This window comes from Heterodontus francisci, chromosome 37 (assembly GCF_036365525.1).
Source record: "Heterodontus francisci isolate sHetFra1 chromosome 37, sHetFra1.hap1, whole genome shotgun sequence".
NCBI classification, from domain to species: domain Eukaryota; kingdom Metazoa; phylum Chordata; class Chondrichthyes; order Heterodontiformes; family Heterodontidae; genus Heterodontus; species Heterodontus francisci.
In genome coordinates, this window is record NC_090407.1 from 2,028,509 (window position 1) to 2,053,327 (window position 24,819).

General features: G+C 46.3%; 1 protein-coding gene across 13 annotated transcripts in view; it reads right to left on the bottom strand.

The window, feature by feature from the left end:
- Positions 1-24,819, bottom strand: part of rap1gapa (RAP1 GTPase activating protein a) — a 475,427-nt gene that overhangs the window by 137,292 nt on the left and 313,316 nt on the right. For 11 of the 13 annotated variants that reach the window (XM_068016826.1, XM_068016829.1, XM_068016823.1 and 8 more), the window contains one exon: positions 1,090-1,125. The exons of 1 other annotated variant lie outside the window; for it this stretch is intronic. In XM_068016826.1, the coding sequence (XP_067872927.1) occupies positions 1,090-1,125 (36 nt within the window). Of the gene's footprint in view, positions 1-1,089; positions 1,126-6,229; positions 6,479-24,819 lie in introns of those variants that run through there. One more of the 13 variants, XM_068016832.1, reaches the window with a different exon arrangement.

Here is a 24,819-nt window from a genome sequence, read left to right on the forward strand (position 1 = left end):
TTTGCATCCTCCTCAACACTGACTTTCCCATCTAACTTTATATCAGCAGCAAACTTGGATACATTCCACTCAGTCCCTTCATCTAAGTCATTAATATATATTTTAAATAGTTGAGGCCCAAGTACTCATCCACACGGCACCCTGCTAGTTTCAACCTGACAATCCTAAATGTCCCGTTTATTCCTACTCTCTGTTTGATGTCCATTAACCAATCCACAATCCATGTTAATATATTATCCCCAATCCCAGAAGTCCTAATTTTATGTAAGAATCACTTGTGTCACCTTATTGGATGCTTTTTGAAAATCCAAATACACTACATCCACTGGTTCCTCCATATCAATCCTACAAGTTATATCCTCAAAAAACTAACAGATTTGTCAAACACGATTTCCCTTTCATAAATCTGTGTTGACTCTGCTTAATCATATTTTGATTTTCTAAGTGCCCTGTTAACATGTCCCTAATAATAGATTCGAGTGTTTTGTCTATTACTGATGTTAGGCTAACTGGCCAATAGTTTCCTGCTTTCTCTCTTCCTCCTTTCTTAAATAACAGGGTTCTGTTTGCTACCTTCCAATTCTTGGGAACTGTTCGAGAATCTAAGGAATTCTCAGCAGTCAGCTCACAGGAAGGGTCAATTTACACTCGGAAATTCAGCAGGAATGAAGGGTTGGGGGCGTGGGGGGGAAAGGAAGATTGATCTTCAGTTGGAAATAAGGTTTCTGCCCCCCAATCTACTTCGCTGGTTAGAAAAAGTGAGCCCCGATTTCTTGCTGGAGGATTTTCGGCCCCTGGTCTCCAGTTTTCCTCATTGGGAACCAGGAGCTTGAGAATCACAGATGCAGAAGTACCTTGAGATTATACAGTGCTATTTGAAGTGCACACGTAGTATGAGTAAATATGGCTGCTGCTTTATCATATTTTAGATGCTAAAAAATGATAAATCATTTATTTGATTTGAGAAGTTTATGACAGAGTCAGAGCCATCTGCTAAAAAGCAATTCCAAGATATTACACAGAACAAATGCAATTGTATTTTCTAAATGTTAAATTATTGAGCGAGTGTGTTGGAGAGCAGCAACTTACCTGCATCTTTTCAATCATTTCAAAGAAATCAGTGTTCTGAGGGAGGAAAAAGATAGAATATCAGTTTGAAGAAACAATAAAATCACACTGAATGAGCCTCCAAGGTGAGGTTCTCACTGTAGAGCTATGAGTGATTGGAGTGTGGATCGGAACACACAGGTCAGTGCACCTGGAAAACTGGGAGCAATGTGATTCAGGCAAGTTAATCTGTGCACCTCGTTCTCAAACCATGGGCGAGGGAGACACATGGAATTTATCCTTAAGCATGTTCTGTTATGTTTAGACCTGTGTGCTGTTTCATAGCTACAAATCTTGTTAACTCTCCTCTTACAATTTCAAAGAGTTCAGTACTATTTTTTTTAACTCTTCCTTTGACAGCTTTGACAGGGATACATTTCCACAATTGGCAGCATCCCTCTCATATTTTATCCATCTTTGTACAGTTGCCTAGCATGGCAAGTTCAGAGGCAATTCACCTGTTATGGACATCACAATCAAGCTTGATCTTGCCCTCAAACCTATGTCCACAGATATACTTTCCAACTGGCCTCAGTCACTAGGTTCCAGGAATGGGTGACCCTTTTCCTCCCTTTGGCTCTGGGATAGCAAGGCTGACTGTAGTAGTCCTACATGCATCTCAGTTGAGATCATGCTGGGATCAAAATGGGAACCTTCACGGTCTGTCGGACTCAATCTACCCTGACATAATCTATGATCGGCATTATGATTTTCACATGACCATTGGTGATCTTGTTCCTCATCTCATGAAGCTCTGTGACACTAATCTTAAATATTCCAGTGAACTGTCTTGGCCACTCCTCTATAAGCATTTAGCAGAACCTGGCATTGTGAAATTCCAAACTAGCCATTCGAATATGATCTCCCATCACTATCTAGATTCCTGTCAGATGGCTCAGTTTATGTTGCAGCTGATGACTCATTCTCTGACTGTTACAATTAATCAAAGTTCTGCTCAACTCAGTTATTTCTGCATATCAATTACTTGCGTGTTCCATCTACAAGATGCACTGCAGCAACTCACCAAGGCTCCTTCGACAGCACTTTCCAAACCTGCAACCTCTACCAACTAGAAGGACAAGGGCAGCAGATGCATGGAAACACCACCACCTGCAAGTTCCCCTCCAAGTCACACACCATCCTGACTTTGAACTCTATTGCCGTTCCTTCAGTGTCACTGGATCCAAATCCTGGACTCCCTAACAGCATTGTGGGTATACCTACACCACATGGACTGCAGCGGTTCAAGGCAGCAGCTCACCACCACCTTCTCAAAGGCAGTTAGGGATGGGCAACAAATGTTGGCTTTGCCAGCAACACCCATATTCCATGAACGAATAAAAAAAACTTCCGTCATTCAATTCTCTACATTGATCGCTTTCCTTCAGATTGTAAGTTCTCTGTGCTTCAACCTCCATTCTTTTCACAGTACAATGACTGAATCACTGCACCTTAGACTAAATCCTCTACATCAGACAACATTATTTCCTTCAATTCTTCAAAGACAGGTTCTTGATGTCTCTTGCAAGTCCACCCAACAACTGGGACCTCTTACATTGCAAGAGCCAGCAATACTATAATGAGAAAGAAACATAGAAAAATAGGAGCAGGAGTAGGCCATTCGGCCCTTCGAGCCTGCTCCACCATTCAATACAATCATGGCTGATCATCCAAACTCAGTACCCTGTTCCCGCTTTCTCCCCATATTCCTTGATCCCTTTAGCCCCAAGAACTATATCTAACTCTTTCTTGAATATATTTAATGATTTGGCCTCAACTGCTTTCCGTGTTAGAGAATTCCACAGGTTCACCGCTCTCTGGATGAAGAAATCTCTCCTCATCTCAATCCTAAATGGCTTACCCCTTATCCATAAACTGTGACCCCTGGTCCTAGACACCCCTGCCATCGGGAACATCCTTCCTGCATCTCGTCTGTCCAGGCCTGTTAGAATTTTATAGGTTTCGATGAGATCCCCTTTCATTCTTCTAAACTCTAGTGAATACAAGCCTAATCAACCCAATTTCTCTTCATACATCAATCCTGCAATCCCAGGAATCAGTCTGGTGAACCTTCTTTGCACTCCCTCTATAGCAAGAACATCCTTCCTCAGATAAGGAGACCAAAACTGCACACAATACTCCAGGTGTGGTCTCACCAAGGCCTTGTATAATTGCAGCAAGACATTCTTGCACCTGTACTCGAATCCTCTCGCTATGAAGGCCAACATACCATTTGCCTTCTTAACTGCCTGCTGTACCTACATGCTTACTTTCAGCGACTGGTGCACAAGGACACCCAGGTCTCGCTGCGATGACTCCCCTCTGACCCCAGCAAAAACAGGAGGCGAGGACCTTGCTCTGTTTCATTTTCACTGTGAAACAGAATCTATGAATATACAAGGCCAACGTAACCATTCTTACCAAAAATAAAAACATGCCATCCCTTGATGATTTATGTTATTAAAACAGTGATAGCTGAGTCAGATAGACCAGGAAACGTGCAGATTTAATCCCCTATTGTTGTTGAAGTAGATGTTAATGAGGCAGTGGTAGGGGCACGACAGTTTACCCCAGTACCCCTAAGCTTGGGGAAGAGCTCCTCCATTCCCTTTCCTGATTGCTGTTCCTGAAAATATGTGCATGTTGCTGTTGGCTGAGGGTAGAATCAGGTTGGGTAATGAGGTTCCCAATGTTGAATAGTCTAGCACCTTGACTGAGTTGCTCACACGTGAAAACCGACTTCTCAGGTGAGGTAAGAAGGTGATCAAATCCTATGGAGTCAGCAGGAGGTGGTGAGAAACTCTGGTGGAAAATCAGGGGAAGGAGAAAACAGCAAACAAGGTGAAAAGAGGAAGACCAGTTGTGTCACAGAGCCCAGAGGGGATGGCCAAGTGATGGTAATGTACCCACTCTATAATCCTCCATTGTGTCATCCTATTTTCCCTCTCCCATTTTCTGTATTTCTCTTCACAGACAGCCTACCCCGTGGCACTTGACTGCAGTTTTTCTTGTTCCCTCGCACTGGGCAGCCTAAGTCTATGTGTCAAATTAAAGGCTCTGCCTTTATATAGAGAGGTGCCTGTAAAATGCAGCAAAATTCCCCAAAGGCATGAAGCATGCTCATTGGCTCAAATGTCCTTTTGGCATGATATTGCTAAAAAAAAAACACGAGCCTCACTAACTTTTCTCAATGCCTGTTCTGAGGGCACCTCCCAAGACTCGCTGTGATCTCCATCTCTCCACCCACTCGAGAATCCATTGGAGTCTCTTCCTTCACACCCCTAAGTCACTATGGTAGCGCCTTGCCTCACACCAAAGAAGTCACACTGCATCACAGCAGTGTACCTGAACACAATACAACTGTGAAGGGATGCAACAACTTGCATTTAAATAGCACCTTTAACACAGTAAAACAGAGCACAGAAGGTGGCCATTCGGCCCATTGTGTCTGTGCTGGCTCTCAAAGAGCAATTCACATAGTGCCACGCCCCCTCCTGCTCCCCACAGCCCTGCACATTCTTCCTTTTCAGATAACAATCCAATTCCCTCTTGAATGTCTCGATTGAACCTGCCTCCACCACACTCTCAGACAGTGCATTCCAGATCCTAAACACTCACTGAACCTGCCCCCACCACACTCTCAGACAGTGCATTCCAGATCCTAAACACTTGCTGCATGAAAAAGTTTTTCCCCATGTCGCCATTGCTTCTTTTGCCAATTACCTTCAATCTGTGGCCTCTTGTTCTCGATCCTTCCGCCAATGGGAACAGTCTTTCCCTATCTATCCTGTGCAGACCCCTCATGATTTCAAACACCTCTATCAAATCTCCTCTCAACTTTCTCTTCTCCAAGGAAAACAGTCTCAACTTCTCCATCTGTCCACGTAACTGAAGTTCCTCATCCCTGGAACCATTCTCATGAATTTTTTCTGAACCCCCTCCAACGCCTTCACATCTTTCCTGATGTGCCGTGGCCAGAACTGGACACATTACTCCAGTTGAGGTTGAATCAGTGTTTTATACAAGTTTAACATAACATTCCAAGGTGCTTCACAGGAGCATTAGCAAATGAAGTTTGACACTGAGCCACATGAGATATTGGGACAGGTGACCAAAAGCTTGGTCAAAGAGGTAGGTTTTATGGAGTGTCTTAAAAGAGGAGAGTTAGATTGGCAGAGAGGTTTTGGGGAGAGAATTCCAGAACTTAGGACCTCGGCAGCTGAAGGCACGGCCGCCAATGATGGGGCGATTAAAATAAGGGATGAGCAAGAGGCCAGATTGGAGGAGCACAGAGATCTCAGAGGGTTGTGAGGTTGGAGGAGATTACAACGATAGGGAGGGACGAGACCACAGAAGGATTTGAACACAAGGATGAAAATTTTTACATTGGGTTGCTGTCATACCAGGTGCTAATGTAGGTCAGCGAGCACAGGGGTGATAGGTGAATGGGACTTGATGTGAACTAGGATGTACCTTCATAAGAGAAGATGCTTCAACACTTGCTACTACTCTTCAGTTTTTATCCAAATACAACATCATGGGAGATGAGCTAATAGTTTCAATAGAGGGCTTGCAACATTGCATATATTTGTATGTTTTTGTTACAGAGATTTGAATATTTGAATTTTTAAAAGTCCCTCAGACTTTCCCACATTTTTAAACTGTAATTTTCTATCAAGTGTGTGTTTTTGGGTGGATTATATATTACAAAGGGATTTATTAGCCACACCAGACACTTAACAAGTGCCACTCATATAGAATTTGGCAGAATCGCTTTTAATTTTCCTTTGCAACATTACAAGGCAATTGTGTTAGTGTTTTTAGAAGCTGTTACTTTGCAGTTGGAACATTTTCTGCAGAACATATATTTCAATACTGATCCCTTCTCAGTAACATCACATCATTCAGCAGTGTTATTAAGAAAAAAAACATGCCGAGCTATTAACTTTCAGTGCAGCCAGAGACTAAAGCCAAGGACAGAACAAACACATGAAAGCATACTAAATGCTTCTTCAAATACATTAAATGAATGTAACTATCTACCTTCAAGTACACATTTTGCAAGCAAACAGGCAGAGATTTAGTGATTGAAAGCGACTCGTATTTACAAGCTTCTACTCACATCATCAGTCCAGTATTGGAACTGAACGGCAGAAGCACCCTCCATGTCTGCACTCAGCTGCAGCAGTTGGTTTTTCGGCATGTTTAATTGACCTGGAATGTCTAACTATTCCTCCTCACAACAACCATATCTAGCCTGCTAGATCAGAGTAGCACAAGTTACCAGTCTTCCTTCCTTAAGGTCATTAGTTTGAACTTTTTTCTCCCAGTGGTTATGCACATTTGCCATATCGAGCAGGATCACAGTGTGAAATTTCTGGCTCCTCGCCAGAACAACTGAACTGACTGCAAGATCTGGCAAATGACAGCATGTTGCAACAATGGTGCTTTAAAGTCAGCACAAAAAAAAGTTAAGAGTGAGCCACAAAAATCATTCATTTTTCCCAGCTACTTGAAAACCTGTGACCAGGTTAATCATTTATCCCTTCACTGAATGCAGCCCAAAGCTTTTATTGGAACATTTTAAACAATGGGAGAGCATGGTTACTACTAGACTTGACTATTCCAATGCACTCCTGATTGGCCTCCCACATTCTATCCTCCATCAACTTGAGATCATCCAAAACTCTGCAGCCCGTGTCCTAACTCCAAACTTCCGTTCACCCATCACCTCTGTGCTCACTGACCCACACCAACTCCTAGTAAAGCAGTAACTTGATTTTAAAACTCTCATACTTGTTTTCAAATCCCTCTATAGCCTGGCCCTTGCCCATCTCTCTCATCACCTCCATGACAAAAATTCATTTCAAAGCGTGGTACCTTTCCATTTATTTGCACAGATGCGTGATATTTTAAAGGGAACAACTTGTGTGCGGCAGTTTCCAGGTTAATAACCTCTAAACCTCTTGACCTCCAACTCTCTTTCCTTCTTTAAGATGCTCCTTAAAACCTACCACTTTGACCGAGCCTTTGGTCATCTGCCCTAAAGTTTCCTTATGTGGCTTGGTGTAAGATTTTGTTTCATAATGTACCAGTGAAGTACCTTGGGACCTTTATTACATTAAAGGTGCTATATAAATATAAGGTTGTTGTTCTTAACTCTTACAAGCACCTTTCTCAAGTGATACATTACGAACATACGAATTAGGAGCAGGAGTAGGCCACTCGGCCCTTCGAGCTTGCTCCGCCATTCAATAAGTTCATGGCTGAACTGATTACTCCACATTTCCACCTAACCCCCGATAACCTTTCACCCCCTTGCTTATCACGAATCTATCGACATCTGCCTTAAAAATATTCAAAGACTCTGCTTCTACTGCCACTTGAGGAAGAGAATTCCAAAGACTCATGACCCTCAGAGAAAATATTTCTCCTCATCTCTGTCTTAAATGGGCAACCCCTTATTTTTAAACAGTGACCCCTAGTTCGAGATTCTCCCACAAGGGGTAACATCCTTTCCACATCCACCCTGTCAAGACCAATCAGGATCTTATACGTTTCAATCAAGTCACCTCTTACTCTTCTAAATTCCAGCAGATACAAGCCTCGCCTGTCCAACCTCTCCTCATAAGACAGCCCACCCATTCCAGGTATTAGTCTAGTAAACCTTCTCTGTACTGCCTCCAATGCATTTACATCCTTCCATAAATAAGGAGACCAGTACTGTACACAGTACTCCAGATGTGGTCTCACCAATGCCCTGTATAGCTGAAGCATAACCTCCCTACTTTTGTATTCAATTCCACTCGTGATAAACAATAACATTCTATTAGCTTTCCTAATTATGTGCTGTACCTGCATACTAACCTTTTGTGATTCATGCACTAGGATACCCAGATCCCTCTGCATCTCAGAGCTCTGCAATCTCTCACCATTTAGATAATATGCTTCCTTTTTATTCTTCCTGCCAAAATGGACAATTTCATACTTTCCCACATTATACTCCATCTGCCGGATCTTTGCCCACTCACTTAACCTATCTATATCCCTTTGTAGCCCCCTTATGTCCTCTTCACAAGTTACTTTCCTACCTATCTTTGTGTCATCAGCAAATTTAGCAACCATACCTTCCGTCCCTTCATCTAAGTCATTTATATTAATTGCATAAAGTTGCGGCCCCAGCACAGATCCCTGCGGCACACCACTCGTTACATCTTGCCAACCAGAAAATGACCCATGTATGCATACTCTGTTTCCTGTTAGCCAACCAATCTTCTATCCATGCCAATATGTTACCCCCGACACCATGAGCTTTTATTTTCTGTAATAACCTTTGATGTGGCACCTTATCAAATGCCTTCTGGAAATCTAAGTACAATACATCCACCGGTTCCCCTTTATCCACAACACATGTAACTCCCACAAAGAACCAATAAATTGGTTAGACATGATTTCCCTTTCAGAAAACCATGTTGACTCTGCCTGATTACCTTGATTTTTTCTAAATGCCCTGCTATAACATCTATAATAATAGCTTCTAACATTTTCCCAAAGACAGGTGTTAAGCTAACTGGCCTGTAGTTTCCTGCTTTCTGTCTCCCTCCCTTTTTGAATAAAGGGGTTACATTCGTTATCTTCCAATCTAATGGAACCTTCCCCAAATCTAGGGAATTTTGGAAAATTAAAACTAACGCATCAACTATCTCACTAGCCATTTCTTTTAACACCCGAGGATGAAGTCCATCAGGACCCAGGGACTTGTCAGATCGCAGCTCCAACAATTTGTTCAGTACCACACCAGTCTTTGAGACGTACATTAATTTCTCTAATCTTATTTTCCCTATGCCAATTTTCACGTGGCTCAGGAAATAATCTAGAGATTATGACCTTTGAGGTTCTGCTTCTTAATTTGGCACCTAGTTCCTCATACTGACTATGAAGAACCTCTTTTCTTGTCCGACCTATGTTGTTGGTACCTACATGGACCATAATGACTGGATCCTCCCCCTCCCACTGTAGGTTCCTCTCCAGTTCAGATGTCCTGAACCTTAACACCGGGCAGGCAACACAGCTGTCCGGACTCTCATTCTTTGCTGCAGAGAACAGTGTCAATCCCCCTCACTATACTGTCCCCTACTACCACGACATTCCTTTTTTCTCCCTCCACTTGAATGGCTTCCTGTACCATGGTGCCATGGTCAGTCTGCTCATCCACCCTGCATCTCATCCAAACAAGCTGAAAGAACCTCAACAAAAACAAAATACTGCAGATGTTGGAAATCTGAAACACAAACAAGAAATGCTGGAAATACTCAGTAGGTCCAGCAGCATCTGTGGAGAGAGAAGCAGAGTTAACGTTTCAGGTCAGTGACCCTTCATCAGAACTAGCAGATATTAGAAATGTAAAAGGTTTTAAGCAAGTAAAGCTGGGGGGGGGGGGGAGGGGGCGGGGTGAAGAACGAAGGGGGCAGAGGAACAAAAGAGGTGTTGATAGGACAAGGTCACAGAGAATAACTGACCAGAAGGTCATGGAGCAAAGGCAAACGGTATGTTAATGGTGTGGTGAAAGACAAAGCGTTAGTACAGAGAGGGTGTTAATGGACAGAAAACTGAGCAACCTGGCCCCAAGCACAAACATGAAAAAAACAGTGGGTAGGCACAGTAGAAACAAACTAAACAAATTAAAATGAAATAAACACAAAAAAGAAAAAGAAAAAGTAACTAAAAATAAACGTAAGGGGAGGGGGGGTGGGGGGCAGTCATGCTCTGAAATTATTGAACTCAATGTTCAGTCCGGCAGGCTGTAGTGTGCCTAATCGGTAAATGAGATGCTGTTACTCGAGCTTGCGTTGATGTTCACTGGAACACAGCAGGACAGAGATGTGGGCATGAGAGCAGGGGTGAGTGTTGAAATGGCCAGCAACCGGAAGCTCGGGGTCCTGCTTTCGGACTGAGTGGAGGTGTTCTGCAAAGCGGTCACCCAGTCTGTGTTTGGTCTCCCCAGTGTAGAGCAGACCACACTGTGAGCAGTGAATACAGTATACTAAATTGAAAGAAGTGCAAGTAAATCGCTGCTTCACCTGAAAGGAGTGTTTGGGGCCTGGGATAGTGAGGAGAGAGGAGGTAAAAGGGCAGGTATTACACCTCCTGCGATTGCAGGGGAAGGTGCCATGGGAAGGGGATGAGGTGGTGGGGATAATGGAGGAGTGGACCAGAGTGTCGCAGAGGGAACAATCCCTTTGGAATGCTGACAGGGGAAGGGAGGGGAAGATGCGTTTGGTAGTGGCATCACGATGGATGTGGCGGAAGTGGCGGAGGATGATCCTTTGGATATGGAGGCTGGTGGGGTGAAAAGTGAGGATAAGGGGAACCCTGTCACGGTTCTGGGAGGGAGGGGAAGGGATGAGGGTAGAGGTGCGGGAAATGGGCCAGACACGGTTGAGGGTCCTGTCAACCACTGTTGGGGGGAATCCTCGATTGAGGAAAAAGGAGGTCATATCAGAAGCACCGTCATGGAAGGTAGCATCATCAGAGCAGATGCGTCGAAGACGGAGAAACTGGGAGAATGGAATGGAGTCCTTACAGGAGGCAGGGTGTGAAGAAGTGTAGTCGAGGTAGCTGTGGGAGTCGGTGGGCTTATAATGGATATTAGTAGACAACCTATCCCCAGAGATGGAGACAGAGAAGTCGAGGAAGGGAAGGGAAGTGTCAGAGATGGACCATGTAAAGGTGAGAGAAGGGTGGAAATTAGAAGCAAAGTTGATAAAAAATTTCCAGTTCCGGGCGGGAGCAGGAAATGGCACCGAAACAGTCATCAATGTACCGGAAAAAGAGTTGGGGGAGGGGGCCTGAGCAGGACTGGAACAAGGAATGTTCGACATTGCCCACAAAAAGATAGGCATAACTAGGACCCATGCGGGTACCCATAGCAACACCTTTTACTTGAAGGAAGTGAGTGGAGTTGAAGGAGAAGTTGTTCAATGTGAGAACAAGTTCAGCCAGGCGGAGGAGGTGGGTGGTGGATGGGGACTGGTTGGGCCTCTATTCAAGGAAGAAGTGGAGAGCCCTTAAACCGTCCTGGTGGGGGATGGAGGTGTAGAGCGATTGGACGTCCATAGTGAAGAGGAGGCGGTTGGGGCCAGGAAACTGGAAATTGTCAAAATGACGTCGGGTGTCAGAAGAGTCACAGATGTAGGTGGGAAGAGATTGGACCAGCGGAGAAAAGACAGAGTCAAGATAGGAAGAAGTTAGTTCAGTGGGGCAGGAACAGGCTGAAATAATGGGTCTGCCGGGACAGTCCTGTTTATGGATTTTAGGAGGGAGATAGAAGCGGGCTGTCTGTGGTTGCAGGCTATGAGGTTGGAAGCTGTAGAGGGAAGATCTCCAGAGGAGATGAGGTCAGTGACAGTCCTGTGGACAGTAGCTTGATGTTTGGTGTTGGGGTCATGGTCCAGGAGGAGGTAGGAAGAAGTGTCTGAGAGTTGGCACCGAGCCTCTGCAAGGTAGAGGTTGGTACGCCAGACAACAACAGCACCATCCTTATCTGCAGGTTTGATTACAATGTCAGGGTTAGACCTGCGAGAACGGAGTGCAGCAGGTTCAGAGGGGGACAGGTTAGAGTGAGTGAGGGGGGCAGAGAAATTGAGATGGCCGATGTCTCGCCGACAGTTTTCAATGAAAAGATCAAGAACGGGTAAGAGGCCAGGGGGAGGGGTCCAGGTAGAAGGAGAATGCTGGAGGCGGGTGAATGGGTCTGCTGGGCAGGGGGAGGATTCCTGGTCAAAGAAGTGAGCCCGGAGGCAGAGGGGACGGAAGAAGAGCTCAATGTCATGCTGAGTGCGAAATTCATTGAGGTGGAGTCGTAAGGGAATAAAACCGAGTCCTTTGCTGAGTACAGAATGTTCAGCGTCAGAGAGGGGAAGGTCAGAGGGTATAGTGAATACATGGCAAGGGGTCAGATCAGAAGAGGTGGGGCCAGGCTGCTCAGTTTTCTGGCCATTAGCACCCTCTCTATACTAATGCTTTGTCTTTCACCACACCATTAACATACCGTTTGCCTTTGATCCATGACCTTCTGGTCAGTTATTCTCTGTGACCTTGCCCTATCAACACCTCTTTTGTTACCTCTTGCCCCACCCCTGCTTTACTTGCTTAAAACCTTTTACATTTCTAATATCTGCCAGTTCTGATGAAGGGTCACTGACCTGAAATGTTAACTCTGCTTCTCTCTCCACAGATGCTACCAGACCTGCTGAGTATTTCCAGCATTTCTTGTTTCTGAAAGAACCTCAAACCTGTTGGACAATCACAAAGGCTGAGGATCCTGCACTCCTGCCCTCTGGGTCCCCTTACCTGCCTCAGCTGCAGCCACACTCTCCTGCCCCTGACCACTGACCAAATCAGAAGACCCTATCCTAAGGGGTGTGACCGCCTCCTGGTACAAGGTGTTCAGGTAACTTTCCCCCTCTCTGATGTGTCGCAGTGTTTGCAGCTCAGAGTCCAGTTCAATGACTCTGAGCCGAAGCTCTTTGAGCTGCAAACCCTTACTGCAGACGTATTTGCCCTGGATCACACTGGCATCCAGGAGCTCCTACATGCTGCAGCCGTGACACATCACCTGACCTGCCATCCTTAATGTGTTTTAATTAACTACTTAATTATTTTATTCAATTATTTATTTTATTAAGCTTACCACTTTACTATTTTAAATGTTAGGATTAGAATGGACCTTAATCACTTACCAGATATTCACCAAACAGGTAGCTTCTTTCCCGCTCTCTCTGTTGATTGTGACGTCACTCTTACAGGCACCTTTCTCAGGTGATACATTGCTAATTGTGTTCGCTGTGGCTCAGTGGGGAGCACACTTGCATTAGAGTCACAAGGATCCGGGTTCAAGTCCCACTCCAGAGCTTGGGCACAAAAATCAAGGCTGATGCTTGCAGTACAGCAGTGAGGGAGTGTAAGGCAATGGAATATACAATGGATGGTAGGACCCTTGGAAGTACAGAGGGACCTTGGTGCATTTGTCCATAGATCACTGAAGGCAGCAGCACAGGCAGATAAGGTGGTTAGGAAGGCATATGGGATATTGCCGTTATTAGCCGAGGCAGAGAATATAAGAGCAGGGAGCCGTAGTAAACGCTAGTTAGGCCACAGTTTGAGTACTGTGTACAGTTCTGGTCACCACACTATAGGAAGGATGTGATTGCACTGAAGAGGGTGCAGAGGAGATTCACCAGGACGTTGCCTGGGTTGGAACATTTCAGCTATGAAGAGAGACTGAAAAGGCGTGGGTTGTTTTCCTTTGAGCAGAGAAGGCTGAGGGAGAAACCTGATTGAGGTATGCAGAATTATGAGGGGTATTAATAGGTTAGATAGGAAGAAACTTTTTCCCTTAGCGAAGGGGTCAAAAACCGGGGGCATAGATTTAAGGTAAGGGGCAGGAGGTTTAGAGGGGATTTGAGGAAACATTTTTTCACCCAGAGGGTGGTTGGAATCTGGAACACACTGCCTGAAGAGGTGGTAGAGGCAGGAACCCTCACAACATTTAATAAGCATTTAGATGAGCACTTGAAACGCCACAGCAGACAAGGCTACGGGCCAAGTGCTGGAAAATATTAGAATAGTTAGGTGCTTGATGGCTGGCATGGACATAATGGGTCGAAGGGCCTGTTTCTGTGCTGTATAACTCTATGACAGAGGGAGTGCTGCACTGTTGGAGGGCCAGTACTGAGGGAGTGCCGCACTGTGGGAGGGTCAGTACTGAGGGAGTGCCGCACTGTCAGAGGGTCAGTACTGAGGGAGTGCCGCACTGTCGGAGGGTCTGTACTGAGGGAGTGCCGCACTGTCGGAGGGTCAGTACTGAGGGAGTGCCGCACTGTGGGAGGGTCTGTACTGAGGGAGTGCCGCACTGTGGGAGGGTCTGTACTGAGGGAGTGCCGCACTGTGGGAGGGTCTGTACTGAGGGAGTGCCGCACTGTTGGAGGGTCAGTACTGAGGGAGTGCCGCACTGTCAGAGGGTCAGTACTGAGGGAGTGCTGCACTGTCGGAGGGTAAGTACTGAGGGAGTGCCGCACTGTCGGAGGGTCAGGTCGGAGGGTCAGTACTGAGGGAGTGCCGCACTGTTGGAGGGTCAGGTCGGAGGGTCAGTACTGAGGGAGTGCTGCACTGTCAGAGGGTCAGTACTGAGGGAGTGCCGCACTGTGGGAGGGTAAGTACTGAGGGAGTGCCGCACTGTCGGAGGGTCAGGTCGGAGGGTCAGTACTGAGGGAGTGCCGCACTGTGGGAAGGTCAGTACTGAGGGAGTGCCGCACTGTGGGAGGGTCAGGTCGGAGGGTCAGTACTGAGGGAGTGCCGCACTGTCGGAGGGTCAGTACTGAGGGAGTGCCGCACTGTCGGAGGGTCAGTACTGAGGGAGTGCAGCACTGTCGGAGGGTCAGTACTGAGGGAGTGCAGCACTGGCGGAGGGTCAGTACTGAGGGAGTGCCGCACTGTCGGAGGGTCAGTACTGAGGGAGTGCCGCACTGTCGGAGGGTCAGTACTGAGGGAGTGCCGCACTGTCGGAGGGTCAGTACTGAGGGAGTGCCGCACTGTCGGAGGGTCAGTACTGAGGGAGTGCCGCACTGTGGGAGGGTCAGTACTGAGGGAGTGCCGCACTGTGGGAGGGTCAGTACTGAGGGAGTGCCGCACTGTCGAAGGGTCAGTACTGAGGGAGGGCCGCACTGTCGGAGGGTCAGTACTGAGGGAGGGCCGCACTGTGGGAGGGTCAGTACTGAGGGAGTGCCGCACTGTCGGAGGGTCAGGTCGGAGGGTCAGTACTGAGGGAGTGCCGCACTGTGGGAGGGTCAGTACTGAGGGAGTGCCGCACTGTCGGAGGGTCAGGTCGGAGGGTCAGTACTGAGGGAGTGCCGCACTGTCGGAGGGTCAGGTCGGAGGGTCAGTACTGAGGGAGTGCCGCACTGTGGGAGGGTCAGTACTGAGGGAGTGCTGCACTGTCGGAGGGTCAGTACTGAGGGAGTGCCGCACTGTCGGAGGGTCAGTACTGAGGGAGGGCCGCACTGTCGGAGGGTCAGTACTGAGGGAGTGCCGCACTGTCGGAGGGTCAGTACTGAGGGAGTGCCGCACTGTCGGAGGGTCAGGTCGGAGGGTCAGTACTGAGGGAGTGCCGCACTGTGGGAAGGTCAGTACTGAGGGAGGGCCGCACTGTGGGAGGGTCAGGTCGGAGGGTAAGTACTGAGGGAGTGCCGCACTGTCGGAGGGTCAGGTCGGAGGGTCAGTACTGAGGGAGTGCCGCACTGTGGGAGGGTCAGTACTGAGGGAGTGCCGCACTGTGGGAGGGTCAGTACTGAGGGAGTGCCGCACTGTGGGAGGGTCAGTACTGAGGGAGTGCCGCACTGTCGGAGGGTCAGGTCGGAGGGTCAGTACTGAGGGAGTGCCGTACTGTGGGAGGGTCAGTACTGAGGGAGTGCCGCACTGTCGGAGGGTCAGGTCGGAGGGTCAGTACTGAGGGAGTGCCACACTGTGGGAGGGTCAGTACTGAGGGAGTGCCGCACTGTGGGAGGGTCAGTACTGAGGGAGTGCCGCACTATCGGAGGGTCAGGTCGGAGGGTCAGTACTGAGGGAGTGCCGCACTGTCGGAGGGTTAGTACTGAGGGAGTGCTGCACTGTGGGAGGGTAAGTACTGAGGGAGGGCCGCACTGTCGGAGGGTCAGTACTGAGGGAGTGCCGCACTGTCGGAGGGTCAAGTCGGAGGGTCAGTACTGAGGGAGTGCCGCACTGTCGGAGGGTCAGGTCGGAGGGTCAGTACTGAGGGAGTGCCGCACTGTCGGAGGGTTAGGTCGGAGGGTCAGTACTGAGGGAGTGCCGCACTGTCGGAGGGTTAGTACTGAGGGAGTGCTGCACTGTCGGAGGGTCAGTACTGAGGGAGTGCCGCACTGTGGGAGGGTAAGTACTGAGGGAGGGCCGCACTGTCGGAGGGTCAGTACTGAGGGAGGGCCGCACTGTCGGAGGGTCAGGTCAGAGGGTCAGTACTGAGGGAGTGCCGCACTGTCGGAGGGTCAGGTCGGAGGGTCAGTACTGAGGGAGTGCCGCACTGTGGGAAGGTCAGTACTGAGGGAGGGCCGCACTGTGGGAGGGTCAGGTCGGAGGGTAAGTACTGAGGGAGTGCCGCACTGTCGGAGGGTCAGGTCGGAGGGTCAGTACTGAGGGAGTGCCGCACTGTGGGAGGGTCAGTACTGAGGGAGTGCCGTACTGTTGGAGGGTCAGTACTGAGGGAGTGCCGCACTGTGGGAGCGTCAGTACTGAGGGAGTGCCGCACTGTCGGAGGGTCAGGTCGGAGGGTCAGTACTGAGGGAGTGCCGCACTGTGGGAGGGTCAGTACTGAGGGAGTGCCGCACTGTCGGAGGGTCAGTACTGAGGGAGTGCCGCACTGTCGGAGGGTCAGGTCGGAGGGTCAGTACTGAGGGAGTGCCGCACTGTGGGAGGGTCAGTACTGAGGGAGTGCCGCACTGTGGGAGGGTCAGTACTGAGGGAGTGCCGCACTGTCGGAGGGTCAGGTCGGAGGGTCAGTACTGAGGGAGTGCCGCACTGTCGGAGGATCAGTACTGAGGGAGTGCCGCACTGTGGGAGGGTAAGTACTGAGGGAGGGCCGCACTGTCGGAGGGTCAGTACTGAGGGAGGGCCGCACGGTCGGAGGGTCAGTACTGAGGGAGTGCCGCACTGTCGGAGGGTCAGGTCGGAGGGTCAGTACTGAGGGAGTGCCGCACTGTGGGAAGGTCAGTACTGAGGGAGGGCCGCACTGTGGGAGGTTCAGGTCGGAGGGTCAGTACTGAGGGAGTGCCGCACTGTGGGAGGGTCAGTACTGAGGGAGTGCCGCACTGTGGGAGGGTCAGTACTGAGGGAGTGCCGCACTGTCGGAGGGTCAGGTCGGAGGGTCAGTACTGAGGGAGTGCCGCACTGTCGGAGGGTTAGTACTGAGGGCGCACCGCATTGCATCTTTTGGATGAGATGGTAAACTGAGGCCCCAAATGCTCGGGTGGATGTAAAAGATCTCATGGCACTATTTTGCAGAAGAGTCGGTGTCCTGGCCAATATTCATCCCTCAAGCAATGTCACATCAAAAAAGTTATCTGGTCGTTATTACTTTGCTGTTTGTGGGAGCTTGCTGTGTGAAAATTGACTACTGCGTTTCCTGCATTACAACAATGACTACACAAAAGTGCTTTGAGACGTCTAGTGGTCGTAAAAGGTGCTATATAAATGCAAGTTTTTTAAAAAAAAATCTAAATGAGGTCTTAAGAAGTTCACAAGCTACAAAAGGGCGGCACAGTGGCGCAGTGGTTAGCACCGCAGCCTCACAGCTCCAGCGACCCGGGTTCAATTCTGGGCACTGCCTGTGTGGAGTTTGCAAGTTCTCCCTGTGTCTGCGTGGGTTTCCTCCGGGTGCTCCGGTTTCCTCCCACAAGCCAAAAGACTTGAAGGTTGGTAGGTAAATTGGCCATTATAAATTGCCACTTCTATAGGTAGGTGGTAGGGAAATATAGGGACAGGTGGGGATGTGGTAGGAATATGAGATTAGTGTAAAATGGGTGGTTGATGGTCGGCACAGACTCGGTGGGCCAAAGGGCCTGTTTCAGTGCTGTATCTCTAAACTCTAAACTAAACTAAACAAAACGGGAATAAATCAAGGTGAGGATAATGAAACATCTGCCTTTAGTGAGAGGTGGAATCACTTCAGACTGTATCAAACAAAAAAAGGGAAGCTTGATAAGAAAGAGGCAGAAAGGGAGAGAAGGATATACTGATAGGCTGAGATGAAGAAGCGTGACAGCAGGCTCACGTGCAGTGTAACTGCTGGGATGGGCTGAATGGCTCACGTGCAGTGTAACTGCCGGGATGGGCTGAATGACTTCACTCTGTGCTGTAGATTATGGGAATCTATATAAACCTTTACAGTTCTGAGGGCAGAACTTACCCTTTTTGATTGGGGTAAGTGAGTATTTTGTTCAACAGACAAATTCATTCTTGTCTTCTGTACTGCAGTTACTGACCCACAATGGAGCACAATCCCATGGTACCTTACAGTACTGACCATTCTTTATCTGTGAAACTCGAGAGTGTGTGTCAGCAGGTTACCTGGCAATAGTAGGGACAAGAAACATCATAACTAAATCTAATCCTGTCCTCACCCAACATCCTAACGCACAATCACACTTTCCAACGAGTCACAAAGTATAGCGATCATCAGTTGGAACTCTGACTAACTTTCCCCCATCGTATCTGGGGAGCTGAGGCCAGTTGTGATGTCACTATTGCTATCCCAACTGAAACCAGCTAACTGAGTGCAGAATAAAGATTATCCTTCCTGGTTCACAAAGCTCAGTTCCACACTGGGCATTTACAATATAAACCAGCAGGGAAAGCATAGGGGCTTTTCATTTCCACAGTATAAAACAGGTGTACCAAAAGATGATGTTACCAATATACAAGTTGGACCCTCAGAGAATCAAAGAATTTTATAACCGAGAAGGCAGCAATTTGGCCATTGCATTGGCTCTCTGAAAGGGCGGTCAACTTAGTCCCTTTCCCTCCATATCCTTTAAAAATGTTTTTTTTTGCAATTTCTAAAGTACTATTCCATGTCCCAACAACTCTCCACATAAACAGAATTATCCCAACCTCACCCATCATTCTATCGAACATTTTAAATTCATGCTGACTCACCAATCAATGCAAATATTATTTTCTAATTTATTTTATCAAAACCACTCAATTTTGGACACATCTATTATAATTTCTTCTCATATTCTTTGTTGTAAAGAGAAGAACCGCAGTTTCTCTCGTCTCTTCTCATAACTAAAGCTCTCAGTCCTGGGATCATTTTGGTGAATCTTTTCTGCACCGTTTCCCTGGACTTAAAGTCGTTCTTAAAATAAGACTTTCAAAACTGGACGTAACATTTTAACTGCAGTCTAACCATTGACTTATACAGGTTTAGCATTACCGGTTTCCTAACACCTGGGATCTCATGTGCTTTTTAATAAACATTAAAAAAATAAAACAGCTTTATTAACTTCATCTTCCATTTTTAAAAATTGTCTATCTGAACTCCTAAACCTCTCTGCTCCTTTTAAAATGTTATCATTTACTAAGTACCTTAATTTTCTTCCCAAAATTGCACCATTTTATATTCTTGCGTGTTAAATTTCATTTGACACTTATTTTTGTAATCTATTAATCTAGGTCAGGTGTGTGGGTCGGCAAAGTTTGAGTAACTCTGGTGCATTAAGGTCCACTGCAGTTTTCATCATTGGGGATCTCATACAGCTCTGTACAGTACTGTAGGCAGCAAGTTCAACCATTCCATAAATGATAGGTCCCAATCTTAGCTATGCCACTGTGGGAGGCCAGAAAATCCCCACTGATATAACAGGAAAATACAATGAAAGTCACCCTGGACCATTCCCATGTAAGTAGAATCATCCTTTTTTATATGAACAATTCTAGTAAGGTGCTTGTTTTCCTTTCAGTTCAAAAGAAGGATTCTGCCTGAAATGTTAACTAAAAATACATGAAGATAAATTATCAAAGAGTTTGCCTTCACAATTATTTTGCTTATTTTATTTAGCTTGGTAATTTTATGCCTTATGCTTTGTTTCCCACCTACCCAATATCCATTGCACACTCAGGTACTTATCATCATGTAGCTTCTTTCAGTTGGAAAATTGATTAAGGTCTTCACAACCACTTGAGATAGCACTATTTTTAACCAATATAGTTTTACCTGCTGAGCAATCAGAGAAGGCCAATGTTGTTTTACATCAACAAAGAAAAGATGCTTCGAGCAACCTGCATGAGGCCGGATGGATCTCATCGACCATATTATTGACTCCAATCTCAAGCAGAAACTCGGTCTTTGATCTATGGCCACAGTGGTGTGAAGTGACTATCTTTAGTTATTCAATGAAGATATTGTCAAATATCAATTTTTGTGTGTCCTTGGATCACATTCTGCAATTCAGGTTGGTTTTCTATGAAAACTGAAACCCGTGGCTCAACTTTTGACATTTAAAAAGTAGTAGTTACAATATGAGTGCAGTAGAAGATAACTTTCAATGAACAAGTTGTATCTTCACAGAGGCGACTGAAAGTTTCCTGAGATTCAATCAAGAATTATTTGCTTCAGGAATCCTTATCATGGACCTAGAATCAAACATCAATGACATATGACTTATGTCCTTCATAAAACAGGTACACTGCAAATTCTGCATTGCATTGCAAGAATCTCAAGTATCATGTACGAAAATCCACCAAACTTGGAAAAGTTGACAAAATAGTTTTAAAAAAGACGACAGCCCCAAAAAGTTGGCAACTTAAAACAGCATACAACTGAGAAACCCTGAATAAAGGCCAATGATGAGAGACACTGCTTCAGTCAACTGAATAAGTTCAATTCCTTTGTTATTACACTGGATTTCAGGATACTTAGTATCCTGGGATCACATTCTGCAATTCTCAGTTTTCTGCAAAAACTGAAAGGTAATGGCTTCACCCATGACTTTCAAAATGAAGTCGTTACACTTACACTTCAGTGCAGAGGGACAAAACCTGGCATGACTTAAGCTGCAGCTATATTCAATAATTTCATCAGATATACTATCAGAAGAGAAATTAAAGTACATAGAATTGTTGCAGTGGTGGATTTAGAAATTTTTGAAGAGCACTATCAGAGACAGAGCTGAAACTGAATCACTGAGAATAACAAAGAACAAAGAACAGTACAGCACAGGAACAGGCCATTCGGTCCTCCAAGGCTGCGCCAATCTTGATGCCTGCCTAAACTAAAACCTTCTGCACTTCCAGGGTCCGTATCCCTCTATTCCCATCCTATTCATGTATTTGTCAAGATGTCTCTTAAACGTCTCTATGGTACCTGCTTCCACCACCTCCCCCGGCAACAAGTTCCAGGCACTCTCCACCCTCTGTGTAAAGAACTTGCCTCGCACATCCCCTCTAAACTTTGCCCCTCTCACCTTAAACCTATGTCCCCTAGTAACTGACTCTTCCACCTTGGGAAAAAGCTTCTGACTATCCACTCTGTCCATGCCGCTCATAACTTTGTAAACCTCTATCATGTCGCCCCTCCACCTCCGTCATTCCAGTGAAAACAATCCGAGTTTATCCAACCTCTCCTCATAGCTAATGCCCTCCAGACCAGGCAACATCCTGGTAAACCTCTTCTGTACCCTTTCCAAAGCCTCCACGTACTTCTGGTAGTGTGGCGACCAGAATTGCACACAATATTCTAAGTGTGGCCTAACTAACATTCTGTACAGCTGCAGCATGACTTGCCAATTTTTATACTCTATGCCCCGACCGATGAAGGCAAGCATGCCGTATGCCTTCTTGACTACCTTATCCACCTGCGTTGCCACTTTCAGTGACCTGTGGACCTGTGCGCCCAGATCTCTCTGCCTGTCAATACTCCTAAGGGTTCTGCCATTTACTGTATACTTCCCACCTGCAATAGACCTTCCAAAATGCATTACCTCACATTTGTCCGGATTAAACTCCATCTGCCATTTCTCCGCCCAAGTCTCCAACCGATCTATATCCTGCTGTATCCTCTGACAATCCTCATCACTGTCCGCAACTCCACCAACCTTTGTGTCATCCGCAAACTTACTAATCAGCCCAAATCATTTATATATACTACAAACAGCAAAGGTCCCAGCACTGATCCCTGCGGAACACCACTTGTCACATCCCTCCATTCAGAAAAGCACCCTTCCACTGCTACCCTCTGTCTTCTATGACCGAGCCAGTTCTGTATCCATCTTGCCAGCTCACCTCTGATCCCGTGTGACTTCACCTTTTGTACCAGTCTGCCATGAGGAACCTTGTCAAAGGCTTTACTGAAGTCCATATAGATAACATCCACTGCCCTTCCTTCATCAATCATCTTCGTCACTTCCTCAAAAAACTCAATCAAATTAGTGAGACACGACCTCCCCTTCACAAAACCATGCTGCCTCTTGCTAATAAGTCCATTTGTTTCCAAATGGGAGTAAATCCTGTCCCGAAGAATCCTCTCTAATAATTTCCCTACCACCGACGTAAGGCTCACTGGCCTATAATTTCCTGGATTATCCTTGCTACCCTTCTTAAAAAAAGGAACAACATTGGCTATTCTCCAGTCCTCTGGGACCTCACCTGTAGCCAATGAGGATGCAAAGATTTCTGTCAAGGCCCCAGCAATTTCTTCCCTTGCGTCCGTCAGTATTCTGGGGTAGATCCCATCAGGCCCTGGGGACTTATCTACCTTAATGCTTTGCAAGACACCCAACACCTCCTCCTTTTTGATAATGAGATGACTGAGACTATCTACACTCCCTTCCCTAGGCTCATCATCCACCAAGTCCTTCTCCTTGGTGAATACTGATGCAAAGCACTCATTTAGTACCTCGCCCATTTCCTCTGGCTCCACACATAGATTCCCTTCTCTGTCCTTGAGTGGGCCAACCCTTTCCCTGGTTCCCCTCTTGCTCTTTATATACGTATAAAAAGCCTTGGAATTTTCCTTAATCCTGTTTGCCAATGACTTTTCATGACCCCTTTTAGCCCTCCTGACTCTTTGCTTAAGTTCCTTCCTACTGTCTTTATATTCCTCAAGGGATTCGTCTGTTTCTTCGTCTGTTCAGGGCCGGAAAAAACAGGAAATGTCAGGGAGTGAGAAAGTTTTTCTTTAACAATTCTATCATTTTTGAAATGGTTTCCATGTCCTTAGGACATTTCAAAGAACTTCAGAATTAATCAATTACTTTTGAAGGGTTACCAACTGTCACATAGGCAAATGTAGCAGCCAATGTGTGTTCAGCAATAGCCCACAAACAGAACATGAGCTGAATACAAAGATACGAATTAGGAGCAGAAGTAGGCCATTCGGCCCCTCGAGCCTGCTCTGCCATTCAATAAGATCATGGCTGATCAGTTTGTGTCTCGAATTCCACACTTCCATCTACCCCCAATAACCTTTGATTTCCTTGCCTAATGAGAATCGATCTACCTCTGCCTTAAAAATATTCAATGACCCCGCCTCCACCACCTTCTGAGGCAGAGAGTTCTAAAGTCACATAACCCTCTGAGAGAATAAAAATTTCTCATCTCTGTCCTAAAAGGGCGACCCTGAATTTTAAAACAGTTCCCCCTAGTTCTGGATTCACCCACAAGAGGAAACATCCTTTCCACATCCGCCTTGTTACGAACACTCAGGATCTTATAAACTTCAATCAAGTCTCCCCTCACTCTTCTAAACTCCAGTGAAAAAAAGCCCAGTCTGTCCAACCTTTCCTTGTAAGAGAACTCGCTCATTCCAGGTATCAATCCAGTAAACCTCCTCTGAACTACGTCCAATGCATTTATATCCTTCCTGAAATCAGGAGACCAAAACTGCACACAGTATTCTGGATGTGGTCTCGCTAATGCCCTGTATAACTGAAGCATAACATCCTTACTTTTACTTTCAATTCCTCTCGTAATAAAGGATAGCATTCCATTAGCCTTCTTTATGACTTGCTGTACCTGCATACTAACTTTTTCTGACTCATGCACTAGAACACCTAGATCCCTCTGCACCTCGGAATTCTCCTTTTAAGAAATACTTTGATTTTTATTCTTCCTGCCAAAATGAAGAATGATCATATCATCTGTGTTAGTTAAGGCAGGAGTGTTAATCAGGACACAGAGAAGTCACTACTTTTCTGTGATGGGATCTTTTATTTCCACAGGAACAGGCTTTAGTTTAATTTTTCATCTGAAAAAGTTCTGCCTTTAAAATACTGGCAATTAAAGCAGAAGAGTGTGACATGCAGCACTCCCGCATCATTGTCACCATGGAGGCAAATTTCAGTAGTTGCAGCTAATTTTAGGATAATCTTTCTATAAAGTGTTTGTGGTAAATGTTCCTTCGTGGAATTTACAGTGGAGTGGGTGAGGAACTGTCACTGTAGCTGTTTCACATTATTCCAGTATTGATAGCAACATTGAAAGTTGTTGATAGATTAATGCAGGAATGTCAATATGCTGGGATACCCTCACCTCTATTACTTTTTGCTTTCTTTCACTTTCCAATGAGATAAAGCAGAAGGTGACTTTAACACCTCAATTTAGCAGCACAGTGGAGAAATAAGGTTACAATTTTGACCTCCCAACATATGTATGTCTATTTGTGGGCAGTGTTCGCCACAAACCTCTGATCTGCATTGGTGCTTGGTAAGGCTGGTAGCCGACATACAGATAATGAATATAGCAGTTACTGGGAAATGAGCAACTGCTGGCTGTTCCACGAACATCACCTGCCTCAAAACCCTTCATTGTATTGACAGTACCTCTCCTTTGACCACAAACTGCCCCTATCCCCACCACCCCTTCCAAAGCTATCTGTTTCTCTTTTGAAGGGATCAATTTTTGCTGGGGTATGGAGCCCCCATCTTCCCCCTCGAAGGCAAACAAGTGGCCATTCTTCTTGTGTAAACCTGGACCTAAGACTATTTGCCTCCAAAGGGACACTACAGTCTGCACACCACTGTCTTAGCCCAATGTCCATGCACATGCATTTTCCAGCAGGTGTTACGCAGGAAGTGGTAAGGTGCAGGAGCCCTACCTGATTTTTCTGCCACTTTATACTCAATAATTGAAGCTAATTATAATGCA